General features: G+C 46.6%; 2 protein-coding genes across 4 annotated transcripts in view; both read right to left on the bottom strand.

Moving 5' to 3' along the window:
• LOC101783937 (F-box/LRR-repeat protein 15-like) overlaps nt 1-12,366 on the bottom strand; it is a 13,440-nt gene extending 1,074 nt beyond the window's left edge. Inside the window, exons 1-3 of one of the 3 annotated variants that reach the window (XM_022823655.1) lie at nt 10,648-12,366; nt 10,411-10,557; nt 9,793-10,174 (exon numbers count right to left, since the gene is read on the bottom strand). In XM_022823655.1, coding sequence (XP_022679390.1) covers nt 10,714-12,345 — 1,632 coding nt within the window. In that variant the 5' untranslated portion in view covers nt 12,346-12,366 and the 3' untranslated portion in view covers nt 9,793-10,174; nt 10,411-10,557; nt 10,648-10,713. Of the gene's footprint in view, nt 1-9,792; nt 10,175-10,410; nt 10,558-10,647 lie in introns of those variants that run through there. The other 2 variants (XM_022823654.1, XM_022823653.1) reach the window with 2 other exon arrangements.
• Nucleotides 4,778-6,281, bottom strand: LOC101785136. The gene is made up of 3 exons (XM_012843200.3): nt 5,811-6,281; nt 5,418-5,718; nt 4,778-4,887 (listed from the first exon to the last, which is right to left on the bottom strand). Exons 1-3 carry the CDS (start codon nt 6,124-6,126, stop codon nt 4,857-4,859), a joined length of 648 nt encoding a protein of 215 aa, XP_012698654.1. The 5' UTR covers nt 6,127-6,281; the 3' UTR covers nt 4,778-4,856.
• Nucleotides 12,367-12,426: the final 60 nt, after the last annotated feature.

Genomic DNA, 12,426 nt, shown 5'->3' with positions numbered 1-12,426 from the left:
GCTTCCTTGTTGTTGTTGCTAGCATTCTGCATTCATCAGCTAGCTCCTCGCTGCAACCCAAGATCTTAAGTTCTTCAAGCGAAGGTGGGAGCCCCTTTTCTGGCAGCCTTGAGAGAAACGGGCAATAATTGATCTCCAACCTCTTGAGGGAGGAAAGGCTGTGCAGACCCACAGGAAGACCTGCGAGGTTGGAGCAACCCTCAAATCGTAGCTCCTGCAGGGACGTGAGGTGCTGAAGCGCTCTCTCTTGCTCCTCCGTTAGTCCCGTCACTTTCCCCGTAGGATGGTGTAACTCCAGGCGTCGGAGGGAGGTGAGGCACTTGCAGAATGACGTGGTGAGGAAAGAGTAATCATCAGTGTGGAGCCTTTCCAGTCCAGCGCACAGCTCATAGCCCTGACTTGACAGATGTTCCAGATAAGGAAGTAAGCCAGGGCATTCGGTTACTTTTAAATACCTGAGACCTCTGAGGGACCGGAAGTCCTCTAGTGCAGCGAGCGATTCACAAGCCTCAACCGTCAACTCTTCCAGCGTTGTGCAGGAATGCAGCTGTAGCGATTTCAGTCTTAGGTTGTGAAACACATATAATTTCCGGAGGCAGGTGAAATTCCCCTCTAGTGCAGCGAGCGATGCACAATCATAAACCATCAACTCTTCCAGCGTTGTGCAGGAATGCAGCTGTAGCGATTTCAGTCTTGGGTTGTGAAACAGATCTAATTTCCGGAGGCAGGTGAAATTCCCCTCTAGTGCAGCGAGCGATGCACAATACTGAACCATCAACTCTTCCAGCGTTGTGCAGGAATGCAGCTGTAGCGATTTCAGTCTTGGGTTGTGAAACACATATAATTTCCGGAGGCAGGTGAAATTCCCCTCTAGTGCAGCGAGCGATGCACAATACTGAACCATCAACTCTTCCAGCGTTGTGCAGGAATGCAGCTGTAGCGATTTTAGTCTTGGGTTGTGAAACAGATCTAATTTCCGGAGGCAGGTGAAATTCCCCTCTAGTGCAGCGAGCGATGCACAATCATAAACCGTCAACTCTTCCAGTGCCGTGCAGGAATGCAACTGTACCAATTTTAAACTTGGGCTGTAACGTATTTTTAACTTTTTGAGGCAGTTGTGATCTTCTAGGAAGCAGGGCTGCAGCGTTTCTGGGGATTCCTCGATATCAAGTTTGCCAAGTGAATACGGGAGAAGCCATCTTCCGTTTCGCTGGTCGTTGTTTTCATATGTCTGCACCAAAGACGGGATCAGTTTGGGGCATCCAGCAATTTTTAGCTCCTCAAGGGAGGTGAATCCAGAGAAGCCTTCCTTGTTCCCCTGAAATGTTAGCTCTCTGCACCACAGAATAGACATTTTCTTGAGAGAGGAGACGGAATTTGATGGGATGCGCAGGAGTCCATCTGGAGTTGAGCTTGTCAATGCGTCATCTGGGTTTCCTGCTGATGGAGCCCGTGGAGCCGAGGTGTGATTTGATGAACTACTATCTCCCACTTCGATCAACAGTCCTGATATCTGGTCGCAATCATCCAAGCGCAATTCCTCTAGGGCTGGTGCATGGCGCAGCATCACAGATACCCACATCCCAGTTATTCCACAAAATTCAATTCTGAGATGCTTGAGAGATGGGAGGGCATTGAAATTTATGTCGGTCATGTCTTCATGGGTATGCTCTGGTGGTGGTGGGACATCTGAAGAGAAAAGGTTAATGCAGAAGCTTATGTCCATAGTCTTTAAGCTAATGAGTTGCCTGAAACCTTCGAGTGAAATAGAAGATAGTTTTTGGCAGCCTGCTATATGCAATCGGCTAAGGGCCCTCAAATTATGGAATGACAAAATTCTGTCATCCAGCTCCGTCAGCCCATCATTCTTATTAATTTCTCTCCGAGTTCTGTCATCCAGCTCCGTCAGCCAATCATTCTTATCAATTTGTCTCCAAGTTCTGTCATCCAGGTCCGTCAGCCAACCATTCTTAACAATTTTTCTCCAATTGTGTATTCCGATTACCAGTTTTTCGCTGGATGATCCCTCCATCGTTGGGAGTGTTGAAACTCTTGCGATGTGTAGTTTACAAACATTACTAGAAGGTGGTAGAGGATTCGGTACCATTAAATGGGGACATTCACAGATGGTAAGTTCCTTAACACAGGACAACCATGACTTGCGCTCAATTTTTAATTTCTTCCAGCTCTCAAAGAGGGGAAAGACCTTCAGAACATGACATTGCTCAAACTTGAGGACCCTTAAACTGGAGTTCAAGTCCATCACGGAATTGCAGGAACAACACTCCAACTTTGGCATATTAATCAGCACCAGCTCCTCCAATGGTACGATTGATACTTTCTTTACTTTCTGCATATTACTTAGCTTCAGCTTTGTAAGAAATTTAAGGCTTTCCAAAGATGGAAGTATTTTCCATTCTCCACAATCCTCTAGATGAAGTGCCTGCAAGAAAGTAACTGAAGTGGCAAGCCAAGCTGGGGAGGTAGAACCGCTGTACCCAGAGATTTGAAGATGTTTTAGATTTTGATGTGGTTCAAGGCCCTCAAGGACATCATGTGCCATGTCAATAAAAGGTCCAGACCTCGGGCTATTATTACTACCATCCGTTTGCGACCTCTCCCTTTCCGTTTCCGTGTTTATCAATGGTCCATAGTTTGGATCACTATCATCCATTCGGCTTCTCCCCTCTTCATCACTATCATCCATTTGGCTGCTCCCCTCTTCTACTTCCGAGATGCTAATGTCATCATTTGTGTAGCTTGAATCACTATCATCCGTTGGGCTGCTCCCCTCTTCTGCTTCCGAGATGCTAATGTCATCATTTGTATCCTTCCAGGACAAGATAAGCTTTTCTAATTGCTGTTTGTCTCTCAATTTTGCCCCATCAGCCTCCGACCTACTTACATTGACCAGATGAAAAACACCAAGTTGTACAAGCTTATTCATGGATCGAAGCTGTGTTATCTCAAAGCGACTAGAATTTTGATCCGTGGAATTCTGCATGTCCTGACTATTACTCGTTTCACCAACTCTAGGAATAAAAGAGCGTGCTCCCTTTGTTACAAATAGATACCTCATGCTGATGAGATCATTCACACCATGAACTATAGTTGGGTGTCCAGCATCCAATACTTGAAGGTGATAAAACTTGCTCAGAGAAATAGCACTTCCATTGTTCCCAAATTTTAGGTAGCGAATATGGGTAGGATTTACCAAATTCAGCACGGAAGTATAAAAATTAGCTTGTGTTGCGGAAATCTGTAGCAAACGTAAGTGACATGCCTTCTGGAATATATCTTGGAAGGACTGGAAGAAGAAAGACTCGCATCTCCCGATTAATATCAATGTCCTCAAATTTCTCACTAATGGAACTATAGTTTGCAATTTTTCTTCAAACTCCTTATGATTAAGTATGCTGTGAATTGAAACATGACGTATGGTTGGCAGAATTTCGTTCCGCTCTAAACCACATATTGTTGCAAAATGACTCCCTGAAACCACCCTTGCAAATTCATACATGATTCCACACATAACATAGCATGTCCCAGTGGGTGGAGTGGACTCTTCCGCTCCTTGAGTGGGGCTGGACTCTTCCTTTTCTACTTCCTCAAAGAAGCACAGGTCCACTAAATCATGGAGATAGTCCCGTCCTGTCTCCTCTGGTGTCTTCTTCGAGTTTTTACATCTTAAAAATCCTTGTGAAATCCAAGTACGAACCAGATCCTCAGCAAGAAACTTATAATTATCAGGAAATATTGAACAATACAAGAAACACTGCTGCAAATGGTAGGGAAGCTTATCATAGCTAAGCTTCAAAGCATGCATGATGCCTGTATTAAGTAGCATGGATTTTTGGTCTTCACTCTTCAGAATGGTACTCCAATGATCAATAGTAAGATGTTTTTTTAATACTTCTCCTGCAGTTTGCGCTGCTAATGGGTTTCCCTTTAACTTTGCAGCAATTTGACGTCCGATGATGTTTAGACTTGGATGCCTTTCGTAATTGTCATCACCAAATGCGCATGCTTTAAACAATAACCAAAAAGCATCATTTTTCAGAGCAACTAACTTAATCGGTTCAACTGTACCTAGCCTTCGTGCAACAGACAAATTTCTAGTTGTTATAACAATCACATTGCCCTTTTTCTGACTTGATTTCAAAGGAGACAATAGTTCATTCCATTGGTAGCTATCCATGCAGTCAGTGACATCATCTAGAACAAGGAAAAACCTTTTGGACCGGTGCCCCATATGTTCCTTTAATATCTCTTGAAGCTTTGAGTAGTTTCTCATTTGTCCTTCATGGCTTTCTTTGTTACGAGGAGGCCTGTTGTGGCTTTCTAGGGCAACAACATCTAACATCTCATTTGTAAGTCTCACTTTATCAAACATGTCGGACACCCAAATCCATATCCGCTCAAATTGACTTATAACAGTTGGATCATTGTAGACAAGTTGAGCTAGAGCTGTCTTCCCAACCCCTACAATGCCTACAATAGGCAGTACAGTTATGACATTAGATTCTGCAGCTGTGATCACCCTTATGATGTAGTCCTTCTCCACATCCCTCCCGTGGACTTCTCGAGGAACACAGCTTGATGTTGTTGTCCGTGTATCTGAGCTGTTGCTCTGACTTTGAACTGAACACGCGACAGAATCCTTGAGAAAATCGCACACATTCCCTCGCGAGTCTTGTAACTCAAAAACTATTTGGCGTATCCTATTAGGAAGTCCGGCCTTGTTCCAAGGGCGTGTGTTAGATGCAGCGCTGTGTGTTGATGCCTCATTGACTCTCATCCTTTTTTCTCTGATGAACGAATCCCGGGTTGCATTGGTGGTATCATTTGGTGCACCATCAGTGGAACTGCATGAAGAAAATGATCCCTCTGTTTATTTTTATAAGGTGTGATATGACATGGCATGATCTTCCAAATTATACTTTGATCATGAATCTATTTTATATTATATTATTTATGGTTATAAACACAAATCCAACCATTTCGAGTTTACATCATAAAAATAAAAAATATTGGTTAAATTATTAGTCAAATATACAAAGTTTGAATCTTGGTATGCGCGTACGCCTTATAAACATAAACGGAGGGAGCATGATTCAGGGATGCATTACAATTTATTGGGAAGCAATTTATTGAACTTTTTTCTTCTTCTTGTTGTAACGCTTTAACTTTTTCCTTTTTTTTAATATATAACCATTAGGGGCTTTGTCCCTCCTGTTACACTGAAAAGAAAATTATTGCACTTTATGTATAACCAAGGTTGATGTTTGGGTGATCCAATTTATGGAGAGAAAGAACATCTCAAAAGCTACCACCAATCATTATTTGACAATGCAAAAGTGCACTGATGTAATAAAGATATAAATGGAACATGTTATCTGGTATGTGTATTGCACTACCTTGTAGTATTTGTCGGTTCTTCAGCTGCTGGACGTTTGCTCAGACATTTTTTACTCCTGATATGCTTGTTCAAACCGTTTGTCCCGGTCGTACCACCGCATTTAACTTCCTTACCACAGTATTTACATTTTGCTCCCTGAGTCTTTCCATTAACCATTATCTCGGTAAAATGGTCCCATTCCTTGCACCGATTCGTGCGCCTCTTGCTAGTCTGTATATGGGGATTGTCCCTGGATCCTTCCACTTGCTCTGCTTCATGGCCATCCGTGCGCTCGGACTCGTTAGCACAAGCAATCGTACCTGTGCCATAAGAAACCAACGTGGATAAGGAATGGGTTTTATTGATTCAAGGAATACGTCTAATATAGTACTATTTAACAAGGATCATTTACCTCTTTCGACCTGCTCCTGTAGCCTAAAGTAGTCGAGCTCGTCGACCAAGTCGTCGGCGTCATACATCAGCTCACTGAGACGAGCGAGCGATCCGGCCAGCGGCTTGTTCCCGGTGGCCCTCCCCTTGACAGCGGCAACCACCGTCTCAACCCTCTCGATCTCAGACTTGAGCTGCTTCATGCCTTCTCCAAGCCCAACGTGGCGAATCCATTCGTCGTGCTCGCCGCTGAAGATGCCCTCCAGGATGGTTTGCGCCAGCCATAGGATCTTGCCCTCGACGAGGGCGTTCTCTACGGCCTCCATCAGATCCGGCATGTGCAGAAGGCAGTTCTTGGGCTAGCTAGCTAGTAATCACTGGGAGGATGCAAATGACTAGGACGGGAAGGGAACAAGATTTCACAGAAACACTACGCAGCCACGAAGCTTGGAATGGAAGTAGAGACAAGACGAGCAGATAAGGACCAAGAACGGGTCAAGGGAGAGCCCGCCTACCGCAAACGTGCCTGTCACCTTTTTCTGCGGAATAATGCACGCCTTTGACTGAACGTGGAGCCCTTGAGCACCGCAACCGCAACCACCGCTGCTACGCTGTTTTCTTAAAAAAAAAAAACATTTGCAGCTTCTGCTCCAACTGGGCCGGGAGTCCTTCGACCTGCTCTTTAGTCTGAAGTAGTCGAAACTGGGTCTTCAAACAAGCCCAGCGGGCTCAACCGCAGGCCTCGGCCCTTTTTGTTTAAAATTGCGACGTCTTGTACTCTTGTTGAACTACCAAACCTTTTTCTCCTTCCACGTTAACGCAATCCCGGTCCCGGTCCCGGTCCCGGTCCCGGTTCACGATCCCGATCCCTTTCCCGAACATCCACTCGTTCTTAGCTTTGAAAGAAGGAACAAAATGCTTAATATTTGCTTCTCAAGATTACTATTATATTGCTCGGAAGATTTTTTTTCTGCAGTTGTCATCTTGTACTCCCTCCGTTTCAAATTATAAGTCATTTTAATTTTTTAGTTTGCAAATATTATTATGCATATAGATATAGTGTATGTCTAGATGCATATAGATATAGTCAAAACGACCTACAATTTGGAACGAAGGGAGTACTGCACTGTTGCTTGATAAACCATCATACTCATTCTTTTTTTTTCTCCACCAGTCATTCTACGCAGGAGAGAGTAAACATGAGTAGGCAAAGGTACCTATAGTAGGACTTACGCTGGTGGGAGACTAGCTTAGTGCAGAATTTCTGATTCGAGATAGGGAAAAACAACATCAAACCACGTCGATTTATTAGTCTTTAAAAAAACAACATCGATTCATACGTAAAGCAACCCGTTGGTACCAGAAACCAAATTTTTTTATTTTGTTACTCGAACAGTTACAACATGACAGACGAAATCGCACATACAGTACAGACCTAAACACAAAAATGCTTGGTAACAATTGAAACCTCTCGGTGATTCCTCAAATGCTAAGTTGATGACACAGAGCAACTGGTGTTTGACATACATACGCACACAAGACACAACGACGCACAGCCTGCCTGCAACTGCTAGACAAAACCACCAAGGGCTGCAACGATGATCAAAGGGAGGATGGAAAACCCCAGAATTGTCTTCCCGGTGTCCTGCCGACCAGTCAGGTCACCTGTGAGCCATAGGCCGGCGCATGTCTCCATGAACCCGATTATCACTAGTGTGATGAGAGTTCCGCGGTACAGGTAGAAGGGCGGCTCACCGTGGTAGAAGATGGCGAGTCTGAGCGCTGCCGCAGCTAGGACGCCGCCGCACAAGATCAGCACCGCCGGCAGCTTCTCCATGTCGCCGAAAGCATCGGAGATCAATCTCAGCATGTTGACGAGGACATCCATCGTCTCTTGGTACCGTGGCTCTTGTTTTGAGGCTTGGGGGATGGAGTGGCCGGAGTTGGCGTATTATATATAGAAAAAGGAAGTCCCTGTCCCGGTCCCGGTCCCGGTCCCGGACTCCTGGTACCGCTCCCGGTTCCAAACACAGGGTTCGGACAAAGTCGTCGAGAATATTGACCGTCCGAGCTCTGCTTCTCCCTCCAAATAAAATGTGAACCCAAACCTGATCCCGGTTCGTGAGTCCCGGTACCTAATCCCGATTCATCTCAAGTCCCGGTCCCTATTTATCCAGCAGGGGCACAGGGCGGGACAGGGCCATCACATCCATCACTGAAATCTACAGGAACGATCTTTCCTCGAAGTTGCCGTCGGACTCGAACCTCCATCTTTCGTGGCCTGCATACAACGCCTCAAACGTTTAAGTCCCGGTCCCTGATCCCGTTTGCAAGTCCCGGTTCCATTTCTGCTAAGAAGAGTACCACTACTCCTAGCAAGCTCCCTAGTCAACGTGTGCGCTGGCACGAGAACGATTGGTCACAGTTGTTGTGCTCGCCGTAACGAAAGAAGGCACGCAGATCGGGTTCGTGTGTCCTCGAGAAGACAGAAAAAATTACTGCGAAGCAACAGATTAACCAATATCGGAAACAGTTCCATAGTGATTCAGTGCTGTAATTTCCCATTTTGCATGGCAACGCCAACGCGGCTCATTTTTAGAAAGAAAGACGAAATAGCGCATCGATTGAGATTTCCTTGCCATACACACAGTGCTACAGCGGTAGAATCATGGTGCCGCCAGACGGATCAGTCTCCCGATCTCAAACAAACTGTCAATGACGGATACCCTAGCTTCACGCTGCATGCAGCGCCATCGTACTTGATCCACGCATCTTGTAGCACCACCCTTCAGTACAGCGCGGCGTCTCACTGCAAGCAAGTCTGCAACTGCGCTATCATGCTGACCATTTTTTCATTGAGAAAATTCCTCACATATATAGCACGAGATAAAGATTTGATTCCCTATGACACCATAAATTGTCGTCTTCCTTATTTGGCACCGAATTTACACTTCCCTTAGATCCCTCAGCTATTTCCGTTAAAATTCTCTTTCACGAACGTCAGACATTTGGTTTGTGATCAAAATACCCCGGAGGATATTTGGAAGGCCGCCGCAGACACCGACCGCCACCAGGGTCCGGCGAGGCCACACACTCACATGCAAGCAGTCTTGCTGCAATCGGAGCGCCATCCGCCGCCGCTGCAGCGCTGCTAGCCTGCCACCATCAAGCTATCCAACGGCCGGCGCGGAGGGAGACAAGCACGCGCCTCAAGGGAACGGGGAGCCGCGCCGGCACAGCACTTGCCGCATCCGGAGACGAAGGGAACGGCGCAGCTTTGAGTGGCGTGACCGCGTGGAGGGGATCTCATCAAGCGTAGACATCTGGGATCCCATTCGGCACCCCGCCGGCTCGCAGGTGTAGTTCTCGCGGCGTGTGTCTGCGTCCTGGAGCTCGTCCTCCTCGTCGAGGAGCTGCAAGAGCGGGCACACGAGGTCGACGTCCTTGTGATGCCACGCCAACAGCGTCACCGCTAGTGTACAGCCCAGGTCCCAGGCACCCACGCAGCAATAGCTCGTGTGACCGCGGCCGCCAACGCTGCGTCAGTCTCCGGCGCACGGCTGCTGGATTGCGCCCTGTGCATGCTGGAGGGCGGAGGCTGTGCAGGTCCGTGTCATCGAGAAAGGCCTGGGCCGGGCCAGTCCCAAACCAGACTGTAATCGCAGACGACCAGACCGCATCCTCAAATCGAGCTCAAATCCATCTTGCAGCTGATAAATCAAGCTTTAATTACAAAATCAAGTTGCCAGGCACATTATTAAATACCAATTCCTACTTGAATTGAGCTTCAACGGAGCTAGTGAAGACATGGAGGTCACCTACACCGAGCATGAGCGGTACAGAAACGAGCATATAGGAGAGGTTAACATATTGTATGGAATTCACCATATATTTCTAGATGAGGGGGGGGGGGGGGGGGGGGGGGGGGGGCCCAAAAATGTGTTTTCAGGTAGACTTAACGCTCAAAATAAAATCAAGGAAGGAATGAACGAAAAGCTCCGATGTTAAATAAGGAAGACAAAACTTTGTTAAATAAGGAAGACAAAAACTTTGTAGTGTGAGAGAACCATATTTTTATCGGACGCTATATTAGGATTTTTTCATTAGAGGGAAGAGGATCGTTGTGGTTGACTGGTTGTGGATTTGTGATACCGTGGGCCGGTCGGTAACTGGGCGTCTGCTTTAGCTGGGGCCTTCAGTTCAAAGTGGCCCAGATCATCATTAGTCTTTCTTTTGGTTTTCTTTATTGAGTGAGAGCCTCAACGTGGGTTCCCAAATCCCAATCGGGCATGAGGTCCATCTCTGCGCAAAGTGGCTGTCGATTGGGATTTGGGCCTGAAGCGCCTTGAGTTGCCACCCGGAAACTCGCACTATCTTGTACGATTCCTTCAAAACAATTTCTAAAGTTACCAAATTATAACAGGCATATTCACAGCTTCAGGCCTTTGAGCGTTCAGATTGCAAGATGAGATGAATAGCATAGAATAGAAGTACAAAACAGACTGTTTTCAGTTCACATGACAGCAAAACTATTAACATTCGGCAGCTTATGGCCAGTGACGACGAGGTTCGAGAAGCGAAACAATTCTATTTTTGATGGTTATGAGTAAAAAGAAGCACACCTTGGGCGTTGGGCCTCCCGTCTGGCAAACATGAGCCCTGCAATGGGTGATCTGCAAGAAACAGGGATGTGTGGATGCTTTGTTGAACAGCACGTAGTTGTATGAGATTTAGTAGTGGAACACTGGAACGTACAGCAGCTTGAATGCCTGCAAAGCAGCAATGGGACAGCTTATTTTCACATGACACCGAGGGATGTAAAATCTGATAATAACATGATTGACGGTAGAGGCATATACCTCAGAAGGCAACAGAGTGAAACCCGCTTTGCTGGTAGACAAGTCTGCTTAACAACCACCCAGTAATCAGCTCACATATTTCCCACCAATTTTGACTTTTGGCTTCCTTGTTTTTGTTGCTAGCATTCTGCATTCATCAGTTAGCTCCTCGCTGCAACCGCTGATCTCAATTTCTTCAAGCGAAGGTGGGAGCCCCTTTTCTGGCAGCCTTGAGATCCAATGGCAAGCAATGATCTCCAACCTCTTGAGGGAGGAAAGGCTGTGCAGACCCACAGGAAGACTTTCGAGGTAGGTGAAATCCTCAAATCGTAGCTCCTGCAGGGACGTGAGGTGCGGAAGCGCTCTCTCTTGCTCCTCCGTTAGTCCCGTCACTTCCCCCGTAGGATCGTGTAACTCTAGGCGTCGGAGGGAGGTGAGGCACTTGCAGAATGACGTGGTGAGGAAAGAGTAATAATCAGTGTCGAGCCTTTCCAGTCCAGCGCACAGCTCATAGCCCTCACTTGACAGATGTTCCAGATAAGGAAGTAAGCCAGGGCATTTGGATATTACCAAATACCTGAGACATCTGAGGGACCAAAAGTCCTCTAGTGCAGCGAGCGATTCACAAGACCGAACCGTCAACTCTTCCAGCGCTGTGCAGGAACGCAGCTGTAGTGATTTTAGCCTTGGGTTGTCAAACAGATCTAATTTTTGGAGGCAGGTGAAATTCCCCTCTAATGTGGCGAGCGATTCACAAGACTCAACCGTCAACTCTTCCAGCGTTGTGCAGGAACGCAGCTGTAGCGATTCCAACCATGAGTTGTACGACAGCTCTAATCTCTTGAGGCAGGTGAAATTCCCCTCTAATGTGGCGAGCGATTCACAAGACTCAACCGTCAACTCTTCCAGCGTTGTGCAGGAACGCAGCTGTAGCGATTCCAACCCTGAGTTGTACGACAGCTCTAATCTCTTGAGGCAGGTGAAATTCCCCTCTAGTGCGGGGAGCGATTCACAATCATGAACCGCCAACTCTTCCAGTGCCGTGCAGGAATGCAACTGTAGCAATTTTAAACTTGGGCTTTCTTTTATTTCTAACTTTTCGAGGCAGTTGTGATCTTCTAGGAAGCAGGGCTGCAGCGTTTCAGGGGAACCGTCAATCTCAAGTTTGCCAAGTGAATACGGGAGAAGCCATCTTCCGTTTCGCTGGTCGTTGTTTTCATATGTCTGCACCAAAGACGGGATCAGTTTGGGGCATCCACGAATTGTTAGCTCCTCAAGGGAGGTGAATACAGAGAAGCCATCCTTGTTCCCCTGAAATGTTAGCTCACCGCACCACGAAATGGTCATGTTTTTGAGAGAGGGGATGAGATTTGATGGGATGCGCAGGAGTCCATCTGGAGTTGAGCTTGTCAATGCGTCATCTGGGTTTCCTGCTGATGGAGCCCGTGGAGCCGAGGTGTGATTTGATGAACTACTATCTCCCACTTCGATCAACAGTCCTGATATCTGGTCGCAATGATACAAGCGCAATTCCTCTAGGGCTGGTGCATGGCGCAGCATCACAGATACCCACATCCCAGTTATTCCACAAAATTCAATTCTGAGATGCTTGAGAGATGGGAGGGCATTGAAATTTATGTCGGTCATGTCTTCATGGGTATGCTCTGGTGGTGGTGGGACATCTGAAGAGAAAAGGTTAAAGCAGTAGCTTATGTCCATAGTCTTTAAGCTAATGAGTTGCCTGAACACCTTCGAGTGAAATAGAAGATAGTTTTTGGCAGCCTGCAATACGCAATCGGC

This window comes from Setaria italica, unplaced genomic scaffold, assembly GCF_000263155.2.
Source record: "Setaria italica strain Yugu1 unplaced genomic scaffold, Setaria_italica_v2.0 scaffold_52, whole genome shotgun sequence".
Lineage (NCBI taxonomy): Eukaryota > Viridiplantae > Streptophyta > Magnoliopsida > Poales > Poaceae > Setaria > Setaria italica.
Note: the sequence above shows the minus strand (reverse complement) of the source record. Positions and strands in the feature narration are given on the sequence as shown.